Source organism: Arachis hypogaea, chromosome 13 (assembly GCF_003086295.3).
Source record: "Arachis hypogaea cultivar Tifrunner chromosome 13, arahy.Tifrunner.gnm2.J5K5, whole genome shotgun sequence".
Taxonomy (NCBI): domain Eukaryota; kingdom Viridiplantae; phylum Streptophyta; class Magnoliopsida; order Fabales; family Fabaceae; genus Arachis; species Arachis hypogaea.
Window position 1 is genome coordinate 142,068,403 of NC_092048.1, and position 16,077 is coordinate 142,084,479.

General features: G+C 34.5%; 2 protein-coding genes across 2 annotated transcripts; both read right to left on the minus strand.

Moving 5' to 3' along the window:
- Positions 1-4,556: 4,556 nt before the first annotated feature.
- On the minus strand, positions 4,557-7,166 carry LOC112792404 (pentatricopeptide repeat-containing protein At2g41080-like). The gene has a single exon (XM_025835639.2). It carries the CDS (start codon positions 6,916-6,918, stop codon positions 4,891-4,893), a length of 2,028 nt encoding a protein of 675 aa, XP_025691424.1. The 5' UTR covers positions 6,919-7,166; the 3' UTR covers positions 4,557-4,890.
- Positions 7,167-9,755: 2,589 nt separating this feature from the next.
- On the minus strand, positions 9,756-13,080 carry LOC112792405 (ATP-dependent zinc metalloprotease FTSH 2, chloroplastic). Its single transcript, XM_025835641.3, has 5 exons — positions 12,853-13,080; positions 11,300-12,508; positions 10,910-11,223; positions 10,544-10,784; positions 9,756-10,280 (listed from the first exon to the last, which is right to left on the minus strand). The coding sequence occupies exons 2-5, from the start codon at positions 12,506-12,508 to the stop codon at positions 9,939-9,941; spliced, it is 2,106 nt and encodes a 701-aa protein (XP_025691426.1). The 5' UTR covers positions 12,853-13,080; the 3' UTR covers positions 9,756-9,938.
- Between the last annotated feature and the right edge of the window lie 2,997 nt (positions 13,081-16,077).

Genomic DNA, 16,077 nt, shown 5'->3' on the forward strand with positions numbered 1-16,077 from the left:
GACTGCCCACAATTCCACATGCATAATTGAGCAATTTCCCAGGTTGCAGGCGAATCCCTTTACAAATCTCCCTTCTGAATCTCTGAAGACTCCGCCACAAGCCGCATTATTGTTGTGGCTAAACCAGGAACCATCAACATTGACCTTAATGCACCCTTCCTTAGGCCGAGACCATCTTATAGGGCTGCTGCCAGAGTTTTGGGGATTCCGCAATTTTAAATTGCTTCTGATTACTCTATCAAACTCCTCCGATCTCGCTCGAATCTGGTTTGCAGCTGATGTAACAATAACTGATTCACCATTAAAAACAAGCTTGTTACGAAGATACCAAATAGTTGACATTGCTACACCGAACAAGCAACTCCAATTGGACTTAAGATTCTGAGACAACCACTCGTTGAGGTCGGTATTGAAGAAGTTATTAATCCCATTTGGAGGGACGAGCTTTTGCCAAATGCTTTTGGCATAGAAACAGTCCCGAAGCACATGGATGGTGGATTCTTCACGATATCGGCACCTTGGACAAGAGTCGTCATTCGTTAAATGTCTCCTCTTCCTTTCTGAGTTCGTAAGGATTGCGTTATGGGTCACCAACCACAAAAAGGTTCTGATCCGTTCCGGGCCCTGCCACCTCCAGACCAATCGGAAGTTCTGGTTTTGAGTGTGTTGATCCTCCATGATCACCTGGTATGCTGTCCTAGTACTGAAAGTTCCATCCGAGGAAGGCCCCCAGGCAATATGATCGACTTCCTTCCAGGGGGATGGATGAGAGATGGCAGTGATTCTCTTGACAATATCCTCTGGTAATATCCCTTGAAGCTTTCCCACATCCCATTGACCTGAAATATCACAGAAGTCCGTCAGCATCTCATAAGAGTTGAAACCATTTCTTACCTGACTTGGAGAGTCACTCAAACATCCTGCTCCCGGGACCCAGGGATGATCCCAGAAGCGAATTCGGGTTCCATCTCCAACTCTCCAGATGCAATTACGTTCAACATTCTCCCATGATGCACAGATACCCCTCAAAAGATTAGAATGAAAGTAGGTTCACACTTATTGGATTAAATTATTGTCAGAAACAAAAATAGTATCGAAATTTGTTTAAAGTGTTATCAAAATTTAAATACAATGATATATAATGTAGAAAGTAAATTGCATACTAAAAGAGCACATTGACTCTATAAAATGAAATAAGATAACACCGAATTGGCACCAGAAGACACAGAAAAATATTGAATCTTTCTAAAAAACATTACACATTCGATGAATTGAATGGTTATCTCATATAAAACAAAACATAAAAATTTAAAAAATAATATTAAAATGTCTTTATTCTAACATCGAAATTTCTAACTATAATATCTATAGTGATGATGACAATAACGATAACAATAATAATAATGATGGTAATTATAATAAAAAGAGCAGCAAAAAAATAAATAAAAAAAGAAAAAAGAATACCAAGAAGCATAGTTATAAAAACCGGACTGGACCGGCCGGTTCGATCCAAAAACCGATGAAGTCTGATCCAGTGTTTGAACCGCACAAGGAATTGAACCGGTCAAAATCGGTGTAAACCGGTGAGGTGGTCTGACTGAACCGCTTGGGAGTAAATATTTCTAAAATGCTTGAGGTAAGGTTCAATCCAAAAACCGATGAAGTCTGATCCAGTGTTTGAACCGCACAAGGAATTGAACCGGTCAAAATCGGTGTAAACCGGTGAGGTGGTCTGACTGAACCGCTTGGGAGTAAATATTTCTAAAATGCTTGAGGTAAGGTTCGAACCCCTGCCCTCAAGGAAACCAAAAGGCTCCACAACCACCAAACCACTATGTTTTCTATTAAAATTAATGCAAATTATAATACATATAGATATCTTTCATCAAATAGTTTACTTTTATTTAATTTATTTTAATTTTAATTATAAACTCACTCATTCTTAAATTAATTATATTTTTATTTAACAATAATTATAAACTCACTTATTTTTTTATAATTATATAATATCTATTAATATTATTTTTTAATAAATACTTGTAGTATATAATAGTATAAAAGATATAAACTAATTAATAAATTATTAAATATTAAAAATAATAGTTATTTTAATATAAAAACAAATTAAAAATATTTATGATAGAGTAAAAATAATAAAATATTTATTGTTCATGTTCCATATTATTTTAAAATAACTTGATATTTTAAAATGTTAGTAAAAATATGTATTTTAAATTTTAATTTTAAACTTTTGACTATTTTTTATTTTTTATTTACATAGGACCGAGTCAATCGATTCAACCAATAATCCAACGGTTGAACCAGTGACTCAATAACCCAGTGATCTGACCGATTCAATTGTCGGTTCGGTTCTGACAACTATATCAAGAAGTGGTGATAGTTGCAGTAACAACAATGACAATAAATAAAATATAAATATAAAGAAAAGGAAAAGAAAGGGAAGAAGATGCACTAATAATAGTATATAAGTTAGAAGAAGAAAAAATAATAAAATTGTTTAAAAAAGATTAAAAAAACACACACACAATAAATAACACGTGATATTAAAACAATTATAATAATTTAATTGAATTTAGTTAAATATTAATTACATAATTTCTCGGTTAATAATCAATATTCCTTAAAAATACTTGTTAGCAAAATTCATTAAAGAATTTGAATTCTCTAAAATTTGAATTTTATTTTAGAGAATAAAATGTGATCTTTTACCATTAATTTTATAAGTGAGACAAAAAATAAATATAAAAAAATATTTAAAAATAAAAAATTACACTTTACTTTTTAAAATAAAATTTAATAATAACAAAAGTTCAATTGCACGTGCTAAACATTTTTTTTTTGTGACTACACGTGCTAAACATTTAATGACGCAAGCGAACCATTCTCAAATGATATTAACTACAGTATTAATTGCGGCGATAAAATATACGTAGTATCTGCTCATATTTGCACCACTAACTTTATACATCAACAATCATAATTTTACGTTAGACTACACCTAGCGTATGTCGCATATTAGTGACCATTCAAAACTTAGAATTACAATAATGTATTCATCAAAACTTATATTTACTCATTTGAAAATACTATTTATACACTAAAATTAGTCACTAAAATCAGTTACCAATATATTTATGTATAAATATATATAATTTTTAATTTATTTTTAATATATATTTATATTTCAATATGTATTTTATACTATAGTTACTTTGATAGCTGATTTTAATATTCACGTAGCATCATTTTTATTTATTTGTCCTAATTTAACTGTTGACTTACAAACTTCATCCATAGAAACCAATTCACCATGACTCCACCAAGGAAACATACTTTTATCATCATTACCCTAATTTTGATGACACTGCGAAGAGATTATAGATTAGGCTAATAAAGTTCAAAACAAAAATATTTAAAAAACAATAAAAAAATTAACTCAAAATAATTTAAAATTATGTTATTTTGTACTTTTTTATTATTATTGGAATAAGTAGATAATATTAAATATAATACGTGTGTATTATACTATTATGGATATTAAATTAAAAACAAAAACTTTAAGTTATTATCTTTTTAATATCATTGATCTGAAAAATAATTATGATGTATTTTTCATAATTTGTGAATAAAATATGTCTTATACTTTTAATAAAATTATAAAATAATGAACGATTTAGCTAACATATACTCTAAGGACATATGATAAACTTATCATTAGTATTAAGTTTTAAATATTTTCATTTAATAAAGACAAAATAAATGCATTGAAAACTTGAATTTTTTTTATTTTTAATAAAATTTTTTTACTAATAACAGGTTTATCATGTGCTCTTAAGACATATGTTAGCTAAACCCAATAATAAATTAGAAAAGAATACTAACAAGTTCTGTTTTCTATAATAGTATAATACTCTTCCCAATTTCAAAGTGTGTGTTTTTTAAGATCTTAACACACGTTAAGAATTCATAAAGGTTAGACTTGAAAGTCCAAACTAAACTATCAAAGAGAATAATAATTGTTACTAAAAAATGTCAAATTTAAGAGAGCAAAGGCTAGTGTGGGGACATAATCACATAACTAGCTCATTTGCCAGTGCCTTTCAATAAATATGTCATTTCTTGTTAATATTCATATTTTACTATAAAACAGATTTGTTTCGATGAACTCTCATCCTCAGGAATATTAATGATTGCACGGGACAAAGCAGAAGAATTCAATGCTAAAATAAATAATAAATCATATATATTTCTCACCAAAATTTCTATTGGCAGGGGAAGAGAAATTAGCCAGGCCCCAATGCCTTTAATGGCTATGTTTCTTACTGTAACACTATCCAATTTAAGACCAACCTATTCTCTACATTCATAGCTCTCTACTTCACATATATATATATAAATTATAAGCCTTTAGCCATGTGTAACTGAAACTCCTCCATTAGTGATGGAAATTGGAATGCAATTATAGCTTTTTAGAGAGAGAGAGAGAGAGAGAGAGAGAGAGAGAGAGAGAGAGAGAGTAGAAAACATGGTACAAGAACACAAACATTAGAAGACATGCCTGTTACTGCTAAAAAGAAAGAGTGAGTCGGTTTAAATCAGTCATGGACCATTTTTCTGTCAAAATTGAAAATTCAAAACCCTACCCAAAAAGATATATAAGGCCTCCTGACAGACCAATCCAAGAGAGAGTTTCAGCCAATGCTCTTGCACCACGTGGCATGAGAATTGAAATATGAATAATGGGTCATTGATCCAATTAGCAATGACACAAAAATGGACAATGGAAACTATTGGCCCAACTAATAATAAACAAGAGTATATACAAGTACTGAAGTACACTTGAATGGTGATCAATGAAAAACTTGTTCATTACCAATAATCTCCACAAGAACATGTACCATCTTTGAAATGGTGAAACCTGCTAGCATCTCGCACTATAATTTCCAAATTTTTTATCTCCGATATGTACTTAATGGCAACATGGCAATCACTACAAACGCGCAAGTTCTTCATCACCCTTATTGGCATTCCCTCTGGACAATTCATCAAAGCAAAAGCAATTGCCATCTTCTCACTGTGGTGTGCCAAGTTGTATTCTTTCTCCTCATTGTCCATGTCATGCATTACAGAGCTAGTATCTGGGACATAGCCGCGCATCTTCATTTCTGAAGTTAGTTCTTCCAGATACCGATTGATCTCCGCAGATTGTGGGTGGGATTTATCATCCAAACAGAACTGGTGAACCTGATTCTTTATTTCTACCCAACTTATGCCTGGTTCTTTCTTCAACATCTTGCCTCTCATGGCCTTCCTCACCTCAGAAACATCCTGCCACCTATTAGCAGAAGCATGAATATTGGCAAGTAGAATATATGATGCTGAATCTTGAGGATTGATCCTAAGAACTTCTTCGACAACCCGTTTTGCCATTTCTGCATTCTTGTGGATCTTACATGCAGATAAGAGTGTTTTCCATATAATTGCATCTGGTTTCATAGGCATGGAACGTATCACAGCCTCTGCATCGTCCAAACAACCAGACCTACCTAGTAGGTCAACGACACAATTATAGTGTTCTAGTCTAGCCTTGAGCCCATACTTTTGTACCATCAACTCAAAGAAATCAAGCCCTTTGTCCTTCAATCCACAATGACAACATGCATATAACAAGCTCAAAAATGTAACTTCATTTCCTGGCAAATTTTCCTGTTCCATCTCATCAAAGAGTTTTATAGCTTCTTCCCCTCGACCATGAAACCCATAAGCAGAAATCATTGAGCTCCACAATACAATATCTCGCTGTTTGCCTTCTGAAAAAGCTTTCATAGAGTCTTTCAAGGATCCACATCTTGAATACATACTAACTAATGAGCTAACTACATCAACTATAGAGCTAGCTCCTGCTTTGATTGCTTCGGCATGTATTTGCTTCCCTTGACCAAGTGTGGCTAACTCCGAACATGAACTGATCACTGTCACAAAAGTAATCTTATCTGGTCTGAAACCTGCCTTTTTCATCATACAGTATTGATCTAAAACTCCTTCAAAACACCCATTTTGAGCTTTCCCAGACATAAGTGTATTCCAAGCAACCACATTATAATTTGGCATCAATCTGATCAATGTCTCTCCATCACTCAAGCTTCCAGCTTTGATGTACATGTGAGCTAAAGAGCATGTGACAACCAAATTAAACTCAAACCCACTTTTCATAACATAAGCATGAATCTGTTGGCCTGCAAACAAAGCTGTGAGGTGTGCACATCCCCTGAGCACACTACCCAGCGAGTACTCATCCGGCATGAAGCCCAACGCATTCATCCGTGAAAACAAGAACAAAGACTCCTCATTCATTTCAAACTTAGCCAACCCCGTGACCATTGCATTCCAAGTAGCAACATTCCTCTCGGGCATTTCATCAAACAGTTTCTTGGCACTCTCAAAACTACCCATTTCAAGATGGGCTTTGATCATGATGTTACACGACATGATGTTCCTACTATGCATTCTATCAAACAGTAAGACTGCAGCTCGGAGCTCCCCAAATTTCGAATACAGGTTGAGGAGATGGTTGGAAACAAACTTGTCGGAGGAACAGCCAGAAGTAATAATCAAAGAATGAAGCTGCTTCCCCAAAGAAACAGACTTTGTGGGAATGCATGCTTGTATGAGATTTGAGAACAAACGGGGTTCAGACCAAATATAAGAAACAAAGCTGTGAAACGCTTCTCTGATACGCCCGTTGGAACACAAGGTTGCAAATTGTTCTTTGGCATCTGAAAAGTTTCCATCTTCCAAGTGGATTTTGAAGGTAGCTGTGGACAAGTGAAAGACGGAATTTTGAAAAACGGTAGGCACAGAAAACGAGAAGCACGTACGAGGAAGACGAAAGCCCATGCAAGCTACGTGGATTGTGGAGGGGGGAAAAGCACCGCAAAATCGGTTTCAGCCACACAACACTGCTGAATTATCCACCGCCACGGAGTCGTAGACGAGCACCAAAGCAGCATCGACGCCGATGAAAGTAGAGAGGTGCTGGCGAACGAAGCAGCGGCCCATCACGGTGGCTTCTCCCTTCATTTTCTTTTCTTGTTTCCCGCTTCTGTTTCGATCTTTCCCTTCATTTTCTAATTTGGCCTTTTCTTTCCAAGTTTTTTTTTTAAATAATAATAAGAGTTTAGCCAATATGTGTTTTACTTAAGATAAATTTATTAATAGTAAAAAATTTAAATATTTTTATTTAATAAATATAAAACAAATACATTAAAACTTGAATTTTTTATATTTCAATAAAAAAATTTTATTTTCTAATTTTAACATATACTCTTAAGAGAGAAGATATAAAGAAAAGTATACAAATGGTTGCAAAGTAGTATGGACTAAGATTTTTTTTGGCTAAAAAATTTGGATATGAAAGTACATGATGAGTGTTATGTCTTGATGTGATAATTTTTGGTGTTTTTTAAAATTATGGAAGGTACATAAATCGAACATTTTGATTTGTGTTTAAAAAATTAAAAAAATTTGGAGTACACAAATCGGACGGATTGGACGGTCTGATTTCTGTATCTTTTAAAAATCGAACGGTCCGATTTATACTTCGTAAATTAAATCATTCCATATTTTAGAAAAATAGCACAATAAATCACAATTTAAAAAAACACCATTATTAACCGATATTAAAAATAAAATATGGAATATTTCTTGCAAAATAGTAACCAACATTTTTTGTCCTGACTTAGATTTATATTTGAACTAACATTAACTAACTTTTCTTCTTTCTCTATTTGAGCTAAATCCCTCGCTTAGAAAAGAGAAAAGAGAATGTTGATGTGAATAATTTAGATATTTTTGTTATAATTATTAGTAGTTTTCTCCTTTTTTTTATTGTCAAATTAGTACAATTTTAATTCAAGTTGGGCATTAGACATTACTGAAAATAGCTACTTCCCAAAAAAATTATTCTCATAACTTACTTAAGATAGATAAATTTTATAAGCTAGCAGCAAATATTTTTTTTGTTGCACACGGTATTTCTTAATCCGACAAGTTAAAGACTAACCTGTAGCGTGATGCGTGCACATCATGATTTGTTTTTATATGTTTTTTTCATGTAAAAATTAATTCAAAATGCTTAATTATGGAAGTGTTTTGATGCTTAAGTTAGATATTGCTTTGATCCTTTTGATTTGATGAATCCTGTAAAAAATTGATAGAAAAAGAAGTAAAAATCACAAAACAATCTAAAAAAAGAAAGAAATTTTGGACACACTTTAAAAACTCTTAAAGAGACGCTAGCAATGAAACATATGAAGCTGGAGCATGTAAAGTGGCGATGCCACTACTTGAAGCGCCCTCTTAAGGAGGTGCCCAATCATCAATGAAGCATGCGTGAATAAATGAAGCTACATGAAGCAAAGGGCATGCATATTAATTAATGGATATTTTGAAGCATGATGAAGGCGTTTTTAACGCCAATAAAGAAGCATGCATGTGTTACAAATCAATGAAGCCAATTAATGAATCAATGGAGAACGTTGCATGCATGAGGCGTTAATTAATGCCAATGAATGAAGAAGCATGAAGCATGCGTGAGCGTTGTTAACGCCCATATATGAAGCGTCCAATTAAGAAGGCGCCAACGTACATGGAACAACTTCACAAGCCACCCCTCGAGCATGCAATGTGGGCGTTACCAACATCCAAAGAAAGGGAGCACCCTGTCAAATAACGCCTTCGACTTGTTTGCAAAATGCATGCTTGGTTGACCTTTTCACTTTTAAAGGAGCATAATTTGAACTACAAAGGTCTAAATGATACGTTTCTAGCGACATTAAAAAACTGATATCTAGGACTTTCGAGCGATATATAATAATCTATAATAGAAATGACTTTCGAGCGATATATAATAATCTATAATAGAAATGCAACAGAGACACCAACAATGGACATCTTTAAACCCGAAAAATACTAAAGTGTTAATAACGCCCAAATTGTAAAGCGTGTTAGTGTTAGTAACGCCAAGTCACCCCCTGGAAGCAATAAATTGAGGCATTAGTAACGCTGGTTTGTGAAGCTTTACCTCCACCAATGCCCAACTTCAAGCCTGCACCTGTTAAGATTCCAGCACTTTAATTTTCCAGTAATTTACATTTCTGTTTTTTACTTGCTTCTATTTACTTTTTCTTTAAGTCACTTATATTTCTTGTTTGATCGTCATCCAAATATGACCGTCTAACTAGAATAATCAGCTAACCATTACTTGCTTAATCTATTAATTCTCATAGAATCGACACTCACTCACCGTGAGTTTATTACTTGATACGATTCAGTGCACTTGCTAGTAGTTCTACAAAAATTGAATTGTAAATTCCGTATCACCGCGAATCTGAGCTTCCTTCATTTAAGGATAGCATTATGCTCTATTTAAGTTTATGCTCTATTTAAGGGTCAACTGGCAGCAAATACTTACAAAGCTCTGGTCAAAGCAATCCAAGTTTTGGAGAGAGTATCATAGCTCTTATTCATATGACATAATGAACTTATTTGACGTGGATTATGGTAGCCCAAGCTACAAAATCGTTCACTTTCTAATTACTAACAAGATTCAAGTCCAAAATCTTTCAACAAGATTTAAGTGTATCGTCCTTCTTTGACCCTTTTGCCAACTGCCAAAGAGGACAGAACTCACCAATGTCCTGTTTCTGTTTAAAAAAAAAAAAAAAAAAAAACAGTTGCTCAGTATTATTTTCATAGATGCAAAAGAAACTATGAATTTTTACACACAATATTTGCTCTTTGGTACATTTTCTGGTACATTTTCTCAGTTGTCAACACTACAAAAACGAAGTAATCTATGAGATTTCTAAGATATACATATTTCACCCATTATATTAGTTTTACATAATATGGCCTATTCAAACAGTGGCAGGTACTGGAGTTGAAGGAGGGACCCGATTTTCGGCCGGAATTTCCACAAACTCAGAGAGGAGAGCACGGAATTCATCTCCGGATATAGTCTCTTTCTCCAACAGGACTTCCACAATCTTATCAATGGCCTCGCGGTTGTTCCTTATATGGCGCAGTGCAATCTCGTATGCTTCATCTGATAGCCTCTTGACAGCAGCATCAATGTCTTCTGCCAGCTTCTCTGACATCGAGTTCCTTGCCATCATTCTCATGATAACATCCCCACTTTGTGCCGACGCATCCATTAGCGACCAAGGACCGATATCAGACATTCCAAATGTGGTTACCATCTGCAAGTGTGTTCAAACAGCAAAGGAGGACAAGGAAGGAAAGTCAAAAGATATTGTTGATAAGATGGGACAAAAGAGATTAAAGTTTATACTCTATAATGTAAATAAACTTTCTTTAAGTAAAGCCATATTTAATTCAAGCTAACAACCTAATTACAATTGTTCTAAAAATATCACCAAATCTAGATTTGATTCCCAGTTAATGGTGCTATAAACCCTACAAAAACAAAACAAGAAATGCGAGTAGTGTGAATTAAGTGTACCTGTTTTGCCAAACCAGTGATTTGCTGCAAATCTCCAGCTGCTCCAGTTGTAACCTCAGGCTCGCCAAAAATAACTTCCTCGGCAGCCCTACCGCCTAATCCTCCAACAATTCTTGCAAAGAGTTGTTGTTTGGAGATCAAGGTTGGGTCGTCGGAAGGAATGAACCATGTAAGGCCTCGAGCTTGACCACGGGGAACTAGTGTTACTTTTTGCACAGCATCATGACCAGGGGTCAAAGTTCTGCAAGAAAGTAGAAATGCATCATTCAGAACAACATTTGAGAATAGTTTGCTAAAACTGCTTCTAAGATTTGTGTTCATGTGTCATAGAAGATGAATTCACGAAGAAAATTTCTTAGTTCTTACCCACAAATGGCATGCCCGACTTCATGATATGCCACTAAACTTTTGCTCTTCCCATCAGTCATCACCGTTCCTTCCATTCCAGCCACAATCCTATCAATAGAATCATCAATCTCTTTAGATGAGATTGCTGTCTTTCCCCGACGACCAGCCAATATAGCAGCTTCATTCAATAGATTTGCAAGATCAGCTCCACTAAAACCGGGTGTTCTCATTGCAATTACTTCAAGTGAAACATCAGAATCAAACTTTTTATTGCTACCATGAACCTTTAGGATTTCAGTCCTTCCCTTTACATCTGGAACATCGACTGTTACCTATAGAAGCATTATGCTCAGTAATTTACTCGCCATCAAAGCACTGAAAAATTCATTATAATTTATACAAGCATACCTGTCTATCAAATCGGCCCGGCCTTAACAAAGCAGAGTCAAGAATGTCAGCCCTGTTAGTAGCTGCAATTACGATGATGCCTGTATTACCCTCGAACCCATCCATTTCTGTCAAAAGCTGATTGAGTGTCTGTTCTCTTTCATCATTCCCTCCACCAATTCCAGTCCCTCTTTGTCTCCCAACAGCATCAATTTCATCAACGAACACAATGCAAGGGGCATTCTCTTTAGCCTTCTTGAATAAATCACGGACTCTTGAAGCACCGATACCAACAAACATCTCAACAAACTCAGAACCTGAGATTGAGAAGAACGGAACACCAGCTTCGCCAGCGATCGCCTTGGCCAAAAGGGTCTTCCCAGTTCCAGGAGGTCCAACAAGAAGAACACCCTTTGGTATGCGAGCTCCAACAGCAGTGAACCTTTCAGGCTTCTTCAGAAACTCCACCACCTCCATAAAATCCTGCTTAGCTTCATCCACCCCAGCAACATCATCAAACGTCACCCCGGTATTAGGTTCCATTTGAAACTTGGCCTTGGATTGACCAAAAGCAAGAGGAAAGCCAGGCCCACCAGGACCTCCCATCCCTCCAGATCGTCTCGAGAGAAGGAATAATCCACCAATCAAGATCAGAGGGAAGGCCAAATTCCCAATCAGGTTAAACAAAAGAGAACCAGAATCTTCTTGTGCATTGTGAGCAGCAAAGTCAATGTTCTTCTCCCTGAATTTCTGAAGGAGCTCTTGGTTAAGTCCTGGAAGTTGAACTCTCACACGCTGAACCCTATTCCCCAATTCAGGAGAAACAGCCTCAACTATAGCTATGGTTCCATTCTCATAGAGATCCACTCTGCTGACTCTATCCTTGTCCAAATACTCGAGGAACCTCGAGTATGACATTCTTGAGGAGGAGGAAACCCCTTGTTGTTCATCGGCGTAAGCCTTGCCGCTACCCAACAATGCAGGTAAGCCAGCCCCAACATTTCCAGCCAAGAATTTTAGAAACCCCCTTCGCCCTTCATGGTTCCTTTGGTCCAAGGATGATGATGATGATGCCTTTATTGTTGCAGGTTTAGAATTTGGTGCCTTATTCAGCGATGAAATTCTCCAAGATGAGAAGAGGTAGCTTCTATTCAAGTTCTTGCTCAGAGTTGTTCTATTACTCCGTGTAGATAAACCATTTCCAATAAGACATGCTGATGATGCCGCCATCTGCATAAAAAACGTTGTAAACATTGAATAATTCAAGTGATAAGCATGAAATTTTATTTTTTTTTTCTCTTTTAATTGGTACCATTGTGGTTATAACTTATAAGTAACAAATTATTACACATCAAAACATAAAGTTCGAAATACACAAAGATTCTGCAATTGGAAGAAAGTTCCTTTCAATAATCTAACTCTAAACATGAAGCTATTGAGATTAGAAGATCCATGGTTAACAAGTTCAACAAGCAAATTACATGAGAAAAACTAATATAGACATGGAACAATCAAGTTTGAAGTAAGGGCATGAGAAAATGCATGGAAATGAAAATTGAAAAGAAGTAAATTACCTTGGAAGGGAATGTGAATGAAAGCTGAAAAAGAGAGAGTAGCAAATGGGAACCAGTTTGGGAAGAGTGTGAAATGGAGCGTTTGGTTTTAGAAGCAGTGGCTATGGTTTCGGATTGCCTTACGTGGCCACTTTCTAACGTTTCACTTTCGTTTTTTTTTTTGGACGGAATTTAATTTTCTTATTTCGCTTCATATATATTCTGTTGGAAATTTTCCTACGTCGTTCCACTGGGGTTTCGCCGTTTCGGCAAAAATTTGACCATACATGAAAAATTAAAAAAAAGAAGTATAGGGAGCCAATAAAATATTTGTATAATGTGTATAGTAGAAGTTTAGAGATGTCTGATTTAATATTAGAGATATAATTATTAGTGTTATTTTTTTCATCAGTTTAAATTTTTGAAATGAGTAGTATCATGACATGATATCAAAATTTTCTAGATCTGAAAGGTCAAGAGTTCGATTTTTAGTGAACCTCAAAATTAATTTAAAATTTTGAAATGAGTAGTTTTATTACATGAGATGTTTATTATTCCTAGTAATTAAATGATTATTCTAATCTTCTGAATAGTATAAATAATGTTTATTTTATAACTCATATAACCTATTATATATTTTGTACAAATATTCATTAGCTCTATAACAGGACTCAATTAAAAAAGATATTTAAAAATAGGTTTAAGAATGCTGTTTTGTATTTGATTGTCAACTCGTAGTGACACGTATTCAGTTTTTAATAAGCCACTACAGCTGCAATACTAATAAGGGAATTTGCTTCTTTAATTTTCTTCATTTTTGTCATTCTATTTATCTTATTATTCTTCATAAGGCCTTTTAATCTGTTAATCAAAATATAACGCACTTTTATATATATCTAGCTAAATTCCTATATTTTCAGAAATTGGACTAAGTCTTGGGAGAAGTGGGGTTTAAGGAATGAATTTCTTATGTGAAGTTCAGCAGACTAATATTCATTTTTTAAGAAGCATAAAAATAGTAATTGATTTATGGTGGTGGACTTTGTGTTATCGTTTTTGTTAGAAGTACTTTTGATCCTTTTTATAGTATTTAAAATATGTAAAGTGCTACTAGTTGGTTATAACATAAGGCATGTCAACTCATGTGAGCATTGAAATGTTTTATAACTTTATAATTATTAAAATAATTTAGATAATTATTGTCAATTAATATATAGCTGTTTATTAAAATAATACAGATATTTGTTTTCAATTCTAAATCCAATTTAACTTATATAAGATTTGTCATGAAGAAAATACAATTGTTGAGAGAAAACAATGTGCATTTGCTTTAAAGGATATAGATTGTTGGTGTATTATAGGAGAAATTACTGTATGTTCTTACAGAATAAGAGAAGAGAAAGGTATAAATGTGTATGCAGTAGAACTGTAGAAGGCAACAGAGATATGATTCTCTGTGTTAAGTTCCAGTTTATAAATGTAACTCTGTTATAGGATCATGAATAAAGAATAGTATAGTTGTCTTTAAGAGTGATTTTTTACACCATATTTTGTAACTCATTTATGATTTTATTTATAAATTTAAAATGTGATATATCTGTATTTAATAGTGATTGTAAACGGATAGAATTAGTAAAATATTATCGAATTATTCTGAGATTATGACACGCGCAGGTGTACATGATGTGGATATCAATCGACTGAACGCGACATGACACATTATTGAGGCAACCGATTTCGAGGTTAGTGTTGTTATTTTTATGTTTATGTTAGAGCATATATGTGTAGCCATACTTAGGGTACTTTTATAGAATTAGTATGCAATATATATTAGATAAATGAATGTACTGTTAATAAGGATTAACTGATATGGTATGATTTAAAGATATTAGTGAAATTAATTTGTTAAGTAAATGTTTATTTAAGGGTTAAATACTTTTTTCGTCTATAACGTTTTGGGTCAAAATCAAAATCATCTTCAACCTCTTTTTGTTATTGATATCATTCTCAATGTTATAAAACGTTATAAAATTATCATTTTTTTAATTTTTGGACTAAAATATCCTTCTTTATCATCTCTTTCCCTCACCCTTCTCACACCTCACCCCACTACCGCTGCTACATTCACTGCCACCTATATTACCACAAATTTACTCCCTACTCACCGCTATAAAAGAACCAGTTCGCATGATTTTTGTTAGCCCTATTTGACATCAAAGAAACCCATCCAAATCAAGCACCGCAATTTGAATAAAAATGACAGAGAAACAAAGAACACTGAAAACTTGAACATTGAACCTATTAGAACTTCACCATTAATGCCATTATATTGTTGCTATTGACGATAGTGGTGGTGGTGATGCCGTTACCCTTATTAATTTTAAATCCTACATGTACATACAAATCTTCCTGATGAATACAAGAAAGAGGAACAATATCACAAGGGTAAGGCTCACACAAATTGCAGAAAGAGTAGGTGGCGGAGAAAACCTGATCGATGTCCTCTGTCTTATCTCAACCTCGAGCTTCAATTCGAACAGGTCATATGCAAACTTGCCACTTTGAACAGTGCCAAGATTGGTATTACCAACAACCAAGTCCCCTCCTTCCCCCCTCCCCCTCCCTCCTCTCCGATTCCACACCCGATGCTCGACTTCGACGACCCCATCAACGAGCTTGACTTCGACGACTAGAACCCCAACCTCGCCCTCGACACTACCAATCCCCCTCTCCTCTACTCGCTACTTATATGACCCTTCTCTGCCGCAACTTAAAAACCCCTCGCAACGTCCAGCAAATTTCCAATCAATAAATTCACAATCACATTCTCCACTTCGCCACCGTCAGATCCGAATGAGATGATCACACTAAGGCTGTGTTTGGCTCCGACGATCTCCCCGTCAGTGGTGGAGCTTGAAACAAAATTTTGGGGGGCAAAAATTTAACATAAAAATTTAATAATAATATTTATATCAAAATAAAATTTATAAATATAATTATTCTTTAAGTTTGTTACTAATAAGATAATAAATAAATAATTCTACAAGATAGAAGATAATTGTCAAGATGTTTTTGATATGGACCCCATTCAAGATAAGCTCGTCTAATCTTATCTCTCTGGTTTGGGTAATATAGCGAAATTTAAAGCCGTTTTCCAGGGTCTCATTCCAAAGAATTAAGGTCAAACTCATCAGATGCAACTCTTTAAATTTTTGAAAGTTGTATCTCACTTTCTTCGTGATTCAT

What these genes read in the sequence shown, in the direction of transcription:
- LOC112792404 (XM_025835639.2), bottom strand. Translation starts at nt 6,918, where the DNA reads ATGGGCTTTCGTCTTCCTCGTACGTGCTTCTCGTTTTCTGTGCCTACC.
- LOC112792405 (XM_025835641.3), bottom strand. Translation starts at nt 12,508, where the DNA reads ATGGCGGCATCATCAGCATGTCTTATTGGAAATGGTTTATCTACACGG. An exon ending in CGGGCCGATTTGATAGACAG is followed by an intron (nt 11,224 to 11,299) that starts GTATGCTTGTAT and finishes ATGCTTCTATAG; the next exon opens with GTAACAGTCGATGTTCCAGA. An exon ending in TCACTGGTTTGGCAAAACAG is followed by an intron (nt 10,281 to 10,543) that starts GTACACTTAATT and finishes ACACACTTGCAG; the next exon opens with ATGGTAACCACATTTGGAAT.